General features: G+C 40.2%; 2 protein-coding genes and 1 pseudogene across 2 annotated transcripts; all 3 read left to right on the top strand.

Moving 5' to 3' along the window:
- The first annotated feature begins 539 nt into the window (after positions 1-539).
- LOC126511942 (trace amine-associated receptor 7e) lies at positions 540-1,616 on the top strand. The gene has a single exon (XM_050159463.1). The coding sequence runs from the start codon at positions 540-542 to the stop codon at positions 1,614-1,616; it is 1,077 nt and encodes a 358-aa protein (XP_050015420.1).
- Positions 1,617-3,979: 2,363 nt separating this feature from the next.
- Positions 3,980-6,312, top strand: LOC126511953 (protein max-like; annotated as a pseudogene).
- A 1,895-nt stretch (positions 6,313-8,207) lies between these two features.
- LOC126511958 (trace amine-associated receptor 7e-like) lies at positions 8,208-9,284 on the top strand. Its single transcript, XM_050159476.1, has one exon. It carries the CDS (start codon positions 8,208-8,210, stop codon positions 9,282-9,284), a length of 1,077 nt encoding a protein of 358 aa, XP_050015433.1.
- Positions 9,285-11,731: the final 2,447 nt, after the last annotated feature.

The following is an 11,731-nucleotide window of genomic DNA, read 5'->3' on the forward strand; positions in this document are numbered from 1 at the left end:
AATTAAAAAAATTCTCATGAAGGGGAAAGTTTATTTTTAATAAATGAATAAAGTTTCAACTTCTGGGTAAAGTTCTGTTGGGAAGGGAATCACATAGACATACATCAAACAGTAAGATCAGCTCACTAGCAAGTGAGAAGGGGAACAATTTGGTTGTGGCACAAACAACATCCCTGCTGATGAGCTGGCACCTACCTCACCTTACACCATGGGGATTCAGTCCTAGAGACACACTGTGTTTGGCATCATTAGGCTGCTTTCCTGAGGGTTAAAGGTGCTCAGGGCATTACCATAAGTGAGTTAAATAAGGATGCGAATGCTAATAAAAGGTGGAATTTAAATGTGTGTCACAGAATAGATTGCTGCTTTTGAGATGTGAAGAAATAGAGTAGAGAAAACTTAAAATAGACATAAAGAGCATTCATGTAATAAGAGAGTTTGACTGTGAATTGGGAAGGAGATATTTTAGAAAATAAAAACTCATTAGCAATTAGACATTCTGTATTTTTTTTTTCCTGGGGAACTTCGGAATAGCCTACATGGCTACAGATGATGAAAGTTTTCTCTGGGATCAAGACAGTATGCTGAGCAGAGATCATTTTTTTGCCCCATCTGCCCTGCTGTGCTATGAGAACCTGAACGGATCCTGCATCAGGAACCCATACTCCCCAGGCCCTCGCCTCATCCTCTATGCAGTCTTTGGCTTTGGGGCTGTGCTGGCTGTGTGTGGAAACCTCCTGGTGATGATGTCAATTCTTCATTTCAGGCAGCTTCACTCCCCTGCCAACTTTCTGGTGGCATCCCTGGCCTGTGCTGACTTCTTGGTGGGACTGACAGTGATGCCCTTCAGCACAGTGAGGTCTGTAGAGAGCTGCTGGTACTTTGGGGACACTTACTGTAAATTACATTCTTGCTTTGATGTGTCATTTTGTAGTGTTTCCATCTTCCATTTGTGCTTCATCTCTGTGGACAGATATATTGCTGTCAGTGACCCCCTCACCTACCCCACTAGGTTCACAGCATCTTCTTCTGGCAAGTGCATCACCTTCTCCTGGCTCCTGCCCATCATCTATAGTTTTTCCCTCCTTTACACAGGGGCAAATGAAGCTGGGCTGGAGGATCTAGTGACTGCCCTCACCTGTGTGGGAGGCTGTCAAGTCGCAGTGAATCAGAGCTGGGTCTTCATCAATTTCCTGATATTTTTTATCCCTACACTTGTAATGATAACTGTCTACTCTAAGATCTTCCTCATTGCTAAACAGCAGGCTCAGAAGATTGAGAGAATGAGCGACCAGACTGCCAAGGCATCAGACAGCTACAAGGACAGAGTGGCCAGGAGGGAGAGGAAAGCAGCCAAAACCCTGGGAATCGCAGTGACAGCCTTTCTCCTGTCTTGGCTGCCATACTTCATTGACTCCATCATTGATGCCTTCCTAGGGTTCATCACTCCCACGTATGTGTATGAAATCCTAGTCTGGATTGCTTACTACAATTCAGCCATGAATCCTTTGATTTATGCTTTCTTTTATCCTTGGTTTCGAAAAGCCATCAAACTGATTGTCACTGGCAGAATCTTGAGAAAGAATTCCTCTGCTACCAACTTGTTTCTTGAGTAGATTCTTGGGTTAGTTGGGGATTGGCAAAAGATTAACAGAAGAACATCACCAGGATTCTAAGTGCCACTTGTGACCCTTTAAAATCATGAATTTTGCTTCAGCTCTGATCAAAATACTTAATTCTAGGTTCCATGTTCTTCCATAAATGTAAAATTTCCTAGTTGTAATTGAATTAGATGATCTTGTATTTTGTGCTTTTTATTGTTGTATGGTATCCTGTAGCCCTTTTTCCTGCCTTTCTAACTTTCTGATTTTTGACTTTTGTTAAACCTTTTAAGCCTCAATTTTGAATATACAGTCTTTAAATCTAATAGTCTTTAATTTTTTGAATCAAAAAGACCCTTACCAGCTGACTCTTCCTTAGAGAAGTGGTGTGTATGATTCTCTATTCATTGTGGCCCAGATTTGCATATTTAAAATGTGAATTTTAAGGTCAGGAAAAGTAAACCAAGAAGTGTATATATTAACTAACACTTATTGGATTGTTTAAAGAGGAAAAAATGATATCACAAATAATAACCTCTGTCCAGAGACCTGCTTTCTAAGGAAAAAACCCACATAGGAATTGTCACAGTTCATAAGCTTTACAAGTGGTTATTTGTTTAAATTAAGGTTTTAAATGTGGTTGTTCTTTATTCGATGACATACATAAATCACCTGATACATCAATATTTTGTAAAGTTTATATGGATTTATAGAAGTTTTCTAAAATATACCCAAAAGCCAAATTAATAATGTGTTCTGAAAAAGAAAACACTAATGCCTACCTATCAAAATTTCTGAATTTGTCTTAAAAATAATCCTGGATAAAATCAACTTAGTGTTATACAGATGACTTGCTTAAATCATAAATTAGAGAGCAGTAAGTATACAGTAGTGGAATAAACAAACTCCATACTCTATTCTAGATTATTTTTTTTTTTTTAGACAAAAAGGTATAAACCATGTGGCTGGAGGGACAGCTTTGCAGTTAAGAGCACTGACTGCTCTTTCAGAGGACCCTCCGTGGCCGCTCACAGGCTTTGCTAACTCTACTCCCATTTGCAACTTTGGACTTGGTAGTCATTGCAAGTATACGGTGTACAGACAAACATGCAAGCAAAACACACATACATATAATAGAAAAATAAAGGAAAAAAACTGAGCTGTTTCTATTTAGCAAAGTTATGGAAACACATTGTGTTGTTCTTGCTTAGTAATTTTTCTGATTTTTGTTGATGTATACCATGAATTTTATTATTAATGATTGCTGGTTTTAGATTAAAATAAAATAGATTATCAGATCTATTTTAAATTGGTAATCATTTCCCTTAGAGTTGATACTGTATTTGATTTTTATTAGAGACAGGTTCTCTGTAGTTCTATAGACTAACCTATATTGTTTTAGAACTCCAGGAAGTCCTTACGTCTCAGCTTTCAGTGGTGCCATCCCTAGGCTGGTGATAGTGGGTTACGTATGAAAGCAGACCAAGCAAGGCAGTCAGTGCCAAAGTTTCTGCAACAGCTCTTGCCTCTGGGAGGTTCCTGGACTGTTTAATTCCCTGCCCCAACTTCCTTCAGTGATGGGTTGATACCCAGAAGTGTAAGCACAAGTAAATGCTTTCCTCCCTTACTTGCCTTGGTTGTGGTGTTTCATCACAGCAACAGTAATCCTGACTAAGATACTTTTCAAACAAATTTAAAAAGTAATTTTCTCAAGCCCCTTCCTAGAGCAATATACTTTTCTGACTATTTTCATAAGCATTTGGAGACTCATTATAAATCTGAACATGTTAGTGCATGATTAATGTCTAAGAATCTCTGTGCTTGTGGTGATTTATTGCATGTGCCCTTCTTTCAGAAACTGTTTATTGAAGGGACCCAGTAGTAAACACACCAACTCCGGAAATACTACATAGTTTATGAATTTAAAAATTTATTCAAAATATAATTTAAATTAAAAATTCAAAATCATGTGCAATTCAGCACATTGTCTTTCCTGCTCACGCTGTCCAGTTGCAGACCATTGAATGAAAGCTCTTAATTTTCGGTCCCTCCAGTCCCTCTTTATAAACCCATTCATTGTCCAGAATCAAGAAAGATAAAAAAAAAAAAAAGTAGAGTACTGATACCAGGAAAATAAATACCTGTGTGTAGTAGTCATGTAGCTTTAATGGACAAGCCACCAAACAAATGTAAGCTCTGTGATATGGTACACATCTGATCCTGTTGGCAAAATCCTTCCCTACCAGGACATATGCTGAGATTTTCCAGTGGATCTCTCCCAGTCCCCACTAGCAGTCTGTGCATGACAGGAAGCTTTATGGGATTTTCATAATGTCTTGTTTTTTAAAGACTTTGACTTTGAAGAAGGCACAGATAAGATGGTTAAAGCTTCAGTCCCCAGTCAAGTCTCTTTATTTATTTATATTCCTAAACTTGGCCATGTTTATTTGGAGAAGAAAGAAGGTAAAATTGGGAAGGTAATTGGAGTGATTGGAAGAAACCAACGCTAACTCTCTCTGCCATAAAACAAAGAAATGTGAGTTCTACATGAAATAGAGCACTCATGGAAGTCGAAGAGCCTAGGCAGAGCTTGCCTGAATTTCATACAGGAGCTGAATTGGTAGAAAGAGGCCCCTTTGTTATTGTGGATTGTTATGCTTCCCACAGAATACTTAAGATTAGGCCTTCATGATTAGGGGCTTAATGGACAAAAATGTAGCCCGCCTAGTGAGCTCTTCACCAGAGCAGATGAAATTAGTTATAGAATTATTTCATCCATTTTAATCTACCCTTTGCTCCTCCTTTTGGGATGAAAACAGAAATGGCTGTAGTATACTGAACATGAAGAAAGACCTTTATCTTCCTCAAACCAAACATTATTCACTATCACTTATCTTCTGCTGGAAGAAAGGGGGGCAATGCTCAGATATGGACTGAGCGTGTGGAGCTGAAGTTGAAAGAAATCCACATTTTCAGTGCTTGTGGAGACTAACAATCGAGAATTTATTGAAAGAGGAAAAAGCAAAATTGGTTGCAGGACACTTTCATTCTATGGTTAAACAAGCATAATTTCATACTCATATCTAAGCATTCCTTAGGCAATTAACAGTATCTATAAAAATGTTTGTGAAATACACATAGATTATGTGGTGAATCAAGCTGAACTGGTACAATTATTCATCAACTCAAAGAATTACCTAGATCCATTAGTAGACAATTTGTTGCCTGTGTTCATTGCTCACTGCTGCTCATATATAGGCTTTTATTTTGGTCTTTCTTATGTCTGTTTGTTGCTATCCTCTATTCCAAGGAGTCCCAACCTGTGGGGTCTCAATACCTCTGGAGGGATGAACTACCCTTTCACTGGGGTCACATAGCAGATATCCTGTATACCAAATATTTACATTCCCAACCTGTGGGTCTCAATCCCTTCGTAGGGATGAACTACCCTTTCAGTGGGGTCAAATAGCAGAGCTCCTGCATATCAAATATTTTCATTATTATTCACAACAGAGCAAAATTACAGTCATAAAGTAGCAATGAAATACTTTTATGGTTGGGGTCAGGTCTTCACCATGTGAAGAACTGAATTAAAGGATTACAGCATTAGTAAAACTGGGAACCATTGCGTTAGAGTCTAACACATAAAGATGGGGCATTAAACCATTATCTCTTTTTTCTTTCACTAAATGTCTTCTTAATTTTGGCTGTGCTATGACTATAGACCATCATTACAAAATTCTTCGCTAATAAAGAATGGTTCACACTCTTTATCACTTGGATAATTACAAGTGTGTGGGTTTTAAATAATGTGTTCAGGAGCCAACAGCTTCTAAACTAACACTAATGCAGAAATGAGAAGGAAAACTTATATTCACCAAAGAACCAAACGCTGGCGTGAAAATCATGCTTTCAGTATTAGAATCTTCAACCCCATGGCAACAAAACTACTGTCTGATCTTGATCTGACTTTTAGCAGACGCATTTAGTGAACACAATTTTGCAAACAACAGTGGTATTTGCATTTGTACAGGAATGTTATAGTATTGGGAATATCTCCTAATTATGTCTTACCTCAGCATTAGGTTTTCATTTAGTCTAAAGGCAAAAGCCAGATTAGCCTGGGTGTCTTTGAGTTTGGATTGTCTAGTGTAAGTGTAGAAGAGTTACAGTAGGTGTGTGTGTGTGTGTAAGTGAGTGAGGGAGCGAGTGAGTGAGTGAGTGTGTGCTTGGGGGCACTTGGCTTATTGTTGTAGGTGACGTCCCCCTTCCCTCCACCCCTCCGCTCCTCGGCCAACATCAAGGCGGAGAGCGAGGCTGACAAAAGGGCTCACCATAATGCACTGGAGACAGCTTTCACAGTTTGCGGGACTCGGTCCCATCACTCCAAGGAGAGAAGGCATCCCAGGCCCAAATCTTAGACAAAACAACAGAGTGTATCCAATATATGCAAAGGAAAAAACCACACGCACCAGCACGACATTGATGACCTCAAGCGGCAGAATGCTCTTCTGGAGCAGCAAGTCCGTGCACTGGAGAAGGCAAGGTCAAGTGCCCAACTGCAGACCAACTACCCCTCCTCAGACAACAGCCTCTACACCAACGCCAAGGGCGGCACCACCTCTGCCTTCGATGGGGGTTCAGACTCCAGCTCAGAGTCCGAGCCTGAAGAGCCAAGAGCAGGAAGAAACTCCGGATGGAGGCCAGCTAAGCCACGCAGAACAGGCCAGCAATAAAACCTGTCATCTCCACCGCCTCATCCTTTCAGTTCATCGTTAGAACTCGCAAACCATTGACAGATTCTTTAGTTTCCTCTCTCCTTATTAATTGTTATTTTTGCATAGAAGCTCTTGGACAACAGCCCTCATCCCCTCCCTGTGTCCACTATTTTTAAATGTGTTCCCTTCAGGGGTTCCTGTCCCCACCAGAAATTTTAAACCAAAATACCCTAACTTGGCAGCTCTTTCTGTGGAGGACAGACAGCTGGCCAGACTTCTGAGTACATGGTGTCCTGCCCACCCCACCCCCCAACTCCTGCCTTCAGAGCGTGTGCCTGGAGGGCATCTGCCCCGCTAGGCCCCTCCCAGTCCTCTCACCTCTGTTTGGTGGAATTTGTGACTCTGAACTGCTCTGCTTTGGCAAGATGACCAGATTGGAGTAATCAGAATTACCCCTCTCCTCTGTAAGGATTGGGTTTTGGAAATGCTATCTATCGCTCCTGTTGAAAGACCAGATTCTTGAAGAAGTTTGTGGTGAAAAGGATTTGCAGAATCCTTGGCATGTTTCACGCTTCAGTTGTTTAAGCCTGCAGAGCCAGCCTTACAGAAGGCCAGGTGACACTGGTATGTGTGGGAGCTGACAGCAGTGAAACGGCCACCAGGAGTGGTAGGGGTGGTTATGTGTTGTTGTAAGGAGCTGTGGGCTGCGTTCCGGTGCCCGGCTACCTGCATGGCTAGTTTATGCCCCGAAATAATTACATGGAAATTGTGTTCTTTTAAACGCTGCTTGGCCCATTAGCTCTAGACTCTTTCTGGCTAATTTTCACATCTTGATTAACCCATTTCTAAGAATCTGTGTAGCACCACGAGGTGGTAGCTTACCAGGAAGGATCTTAACCTGCGCCCATCTTGGAGAGGAGGGGCATGGAGACTGCCTGACTCGGCTTCTTTCTCCCAGCATTCTGTTCTGTTTACTCCGCCTACCTAATTTTCTGTCCTCTTAAAGGGCCAAGGCAATTTCTTTATTTAACCAATGAAATCAACACAAAACAGAAGACTCCCACATCAATGTGTGGGCGGGACAGGGAGGGAAGGAGTCGTAGGAGGGGTAGAGGTTTTGTATTAAGGGCCAGTGATGATGTTTTGATATTTATTTCCTGCTACTGAAATTTGAATCTGAATGAAATGGCCCTATTTCTGATGATGTCGATACTGTAAAGCGACAGATTCATAAAGTAACGATCAAATCTTCATTTCTTTCTGCATGTATTTCTAAGAAATAGAGTCAACCAATGCCTGAAGGAAGAAAGATTTTTAACGCAAGAAAATTTTATTCACTTTTAATATGAGAGTCATTGATAAAATTTCTCATGAAGGGGAAAGGTTATTTTTAGTGAATGGACAAAGTTTGAAATTCTGTGTAACGTTCTCTTAGAGCAGGAATCACATACACATGCTTTGAACAGAAAGGTTAGCTATGTCCAAGTCAGAATGGGGGACTTGGTTGTGGCACAAACAACATCCCTACTGATGAATTCTCACTTACCTCACCTTACACCACAGGGATTCAGTCTAGGGACACACTGTTCTGAGCATCATTAGGCCTCATCCTGAGAGTTAAAGGTGCTGGAGGCATAGTGTAGGTGAGGTAAATAAGGGTTGAATGCCAATAAAAAGTGAGATTTAAACTGGCATCTCAGACCAGAACTCTGCTTTTGAGATGTGAAGAAATAGATAGAGCAGGGGAAAAAATTAAAATAGGCTTAAAGACCATCCCTGTAATAACAAAGTCTGACTGTGAATTAGGAAGCAAATAATGTTAGGAAGTGAAAACACATTAGCAAATACACAATCTGCATTTTTTCTGAGGATTTCCGGAATAGCATACATGGCTACAGATGATGAAAGTTTTCTGCGGGATCAAGACAGCACAGTGAGCAGAGATCTTTTCTCTGTCCCATCTGCCCTGCTGTGCTATGAGAACCTGAACGGATCCTGCATCAGGAACCCATACTCCCCAGGCCCTCGCCTCATCCTCTATGCAGTCTTTGGCTTTGGGGCTGTGCTGGCTGTGTGTGGAAACCTCCTGGTGATGATGTCAATTCTTCATTTCAGGCAGCTTCACTCCCCTGCCAACTTTCTGGTGGCATCCCTGGCCTGTGCTGACTTCTTGGTGGGACTGACAGTGATGCCCTTCAGCACAGTGAGGTCTGTAGAGAGCTGCTGGTACTTTGGGGACACTTACTGTAAATTACACACTTGCTTTGATGTGTCATTTCGTAGTGTTTCTATCTTCCATTTGTGCTTCATCTCTGTGGACAGATATATTGCTGTCAGTGACCCCCTCACATACCCAACAAGGTTAACAGCAACTAATTCTGGCAAGTGCATAACATTCTCCTGGCTCCTGCCCATTATCTATAGTTTTTCCCTCCTTTACACAGGAGCAAATGAAGCTGGGCTGGAGGATCTAGTGACTGCCCTCACCTGTGTGGGAGGCTGTCAACTTGCAGTGAATCAGAGCTGGGTCTTCATCAATTTCCTGATATTTTTTATCCCCACACTCATAATGATAACTGTCTACTCTAAGATCTTCCTCATTGCTAAACAGCAGGCTCAGAAGATTGAGAGAATGAGCGACCAGACTGCCAAGGCATCAGACAGCTACAAGGACAGAGTGGCCAGGAGGGAGAGGAAAGCAGCCAAAACCCTGGGGATCGCAGTGGCAGCCTTTCTCCTGTCATGGTTGCCATACTTCATTGACTCCATCATTGATGCCTTCCTAGGGTTCATCACTCCCACATATGTGTATGAAATCCTAGTCTGGATTGCTTACTACAACTCAGCCATGAACCCTTTGATTTATGCTTTCTTTTATCCTTGGTTTCGAAAAGCCATTAAACTGATCGCCACTGGCAGGATCTTGAGAGAGAACTCCTCTGCCACTAACTTGTTTCTTGAGTAGATTCTTGGGTTAATGGGAATTGACAATTGGGAAGAACATCACCGGGAGACTGAATGCCACATCTCAATCTTTAGAGGCATGAATTATGCTTTAGCTCTGATGAAAATACTTAAATCCAGCTTCTATTTTCTTCAAGAAATATAAAATTAGTTTCTATCTGTAATGAAATCAGATGACTCTAGACCTAATCATTTTCCACTGTGTTTTGTGCTAATTAGTATTGCTTGTTTTCCCTGTCCCCCCTTTCCTGCCTTCCTAAAGTTCTAGTTTTTTCCTTTTGTTAATCTTTTGAAGCCTCAATTTTTTTAATATTTAGCCTTTTAGTCCCTTAGTAGTATTTTTCTAATTCAATGTAAATGAAATGAAGTGACCCTTATGGGCTGTCTCTTGTTGAGAAAAGTGAGATGTGTGGGTCTCTTCTCTCTGAGGCTCACTACTTGCACATTCAAAAATGTAATTTTTAAGGCCAGCAAAAATAAACCAAGTAGTTTATGTATTAGCTAACACCTACACAGTTGTTTACAGAGGAAAGAAAAACAGTGTCACAAATAGTTATATATCTGTAGTGACCTATTTTTTAGGGAGCAAGTGCATAAGAACGGTCACAGTCTAGAAGCTTTACAAATTGTTATTTGTTTTAATCTAGAATTTGAGGATTTTTTTCTTTATTCAATGCAATGTATAATTTTGATCCACCAGTCTTTTATAAAGTTTCTAAAAATTTATCGAAATTTTCAAAAGATATGCACAAGAGCCAATTAATGTATTCAGAAGAAGAAATCACTAAGGTAAAGGACAATATGTACAGTCACCCCGAGTCTGAAAAACACATTTTTATTAGAATACAGAGATGCCCTAATAATCTGAATTTTTGTACAATAAATTCTGGACAATACAATTGTGTGTATTTGAGATGACTATCTTAGTAATGATCTAGAGGGCAGTGTACAGCAGAGTAATAAACTAGCTGTGTAAACTACTAGATTAGCATGTTTCAGATAAGAAATTATAAAACTGCAAGCTTTGGGGATGGAGCAACAGCTCTGCAGTTTAGAGCACTGGTTGCTCTTCTAGGAGAAAACTCCATGACATCTCACAACCATCAGTGACTCTAGCCCCGTCTGGAACTCTGGCCTCTAAAGGCATAGAAAGCATATGGTGCACAGATATACATGGAAGAAAATAAACCCATGCATTGATAGAAAAATAAAGGAAAAAATCTGAGCCTTATATATTTGGCAAAGTTATCCAGACATATTGAAGTGTTCTTGTTTCTTATTTTTCTAATTTCTATGGTGACATACACCAAATCTGTTTATTATTAATGCATGCTGTCTTTTATTGTCAGGCATATTTAAAACTTTCCCTTAGGTGAGATCCCATTTCTCATTTTTATTTGAGATAGAGTCTTTCTCTGTAACTCAGACTCTACATTGTGTTGGAACTCCAGGAAATCCCCCTGCCTTAAATTTCTTAATGTTCTGAATAGAGGCTTAAGCTATTTTATTTTTTTTTTATTTTTAGGATGTTTGAGGAACTCTGTCATTGTGTGATTGACTGATGACTAAAGGCTCCTCAGACTCATTAATGTTCTCTGCTCATAGGTCTTCAGTTCAGATATTAAACACCATCAGTTTCGTTTGACTTCAGTTGTTTCAGCAAGAGTCTTTTCCTGCAGCCATAGAACAGGATTCCTTCTTTACTTGAATGACAGTATACATAAACAAAAGCTCTACAGTAATTGATGCATACTGTAAATGTCTGTATTCAAAAGTAGCTCTAATACTCAGTTCAGTATGCTCCAAGTAGCAATTCCCTTTTAGTAGCCTACTCGATATCAACTTGACACAGCTAAAGTTATCTTACAGGAGGGAATCTCAATTGGAAAAATGCCTCCATATGTTCTAGCTGTAACAAGTTTTCTCAATTAGGGATGAAGGGGGAGTATCCAGCCCATTGAGAGTGGTGCCATTCTTGGGCTATTGATCCCAGAAAGCAGGCTGAGCAAGTCATGCTGAGCAAGGCAATACGTATCAAAGTCTCTGTAACAGTTCCTGCCTCTGGAAGGTTCCTGGCCTATTTGAATTCCTACCCTGACTTCCCTCAGTGATGGACTGTTACATAGAAGTGTAGCTCAAGTAAACACTTCCCTCTACCTATTGCCTTGGACATGGTGTTTCATCACAGCAATAGTAACCCTGACTAAGACACCTTTCAATAAATTAGACAAATAATTTTACCATTTCCCAAGATCAATAAACTTTTCTAACTATTTTCATAAGCATTGAAAGACTGATTACAAATCTGAACATGTTAGTGCATGATTAATCTCTAAGAATCTCTCTACTTGTGGTGGTTTATTGCATGCGCCCTTATTTCAGTGACTTTTTATTGAAGGGATCCAGTAGAAAACACACCAACTCTGGAAATACTCATAGCATATGAAT

The sequence above is a fragment of the Alexandromys fortis genome, unplaced genomic scaffold (assembly GCF_014885135.2).
Source record: "Alexandromys fortis isolate MF-2015 unplaced genomic scaffold, M_Fortis_MF-2015_v1.1 scaffold_107, whole genome shotgun sequence".
Lineage (NCBI taxonomy): Eukaryota > Metazoa > Chordata > Mammalia > Rodentia > Cricetidae > Alexandromys > Alexandromys fortis.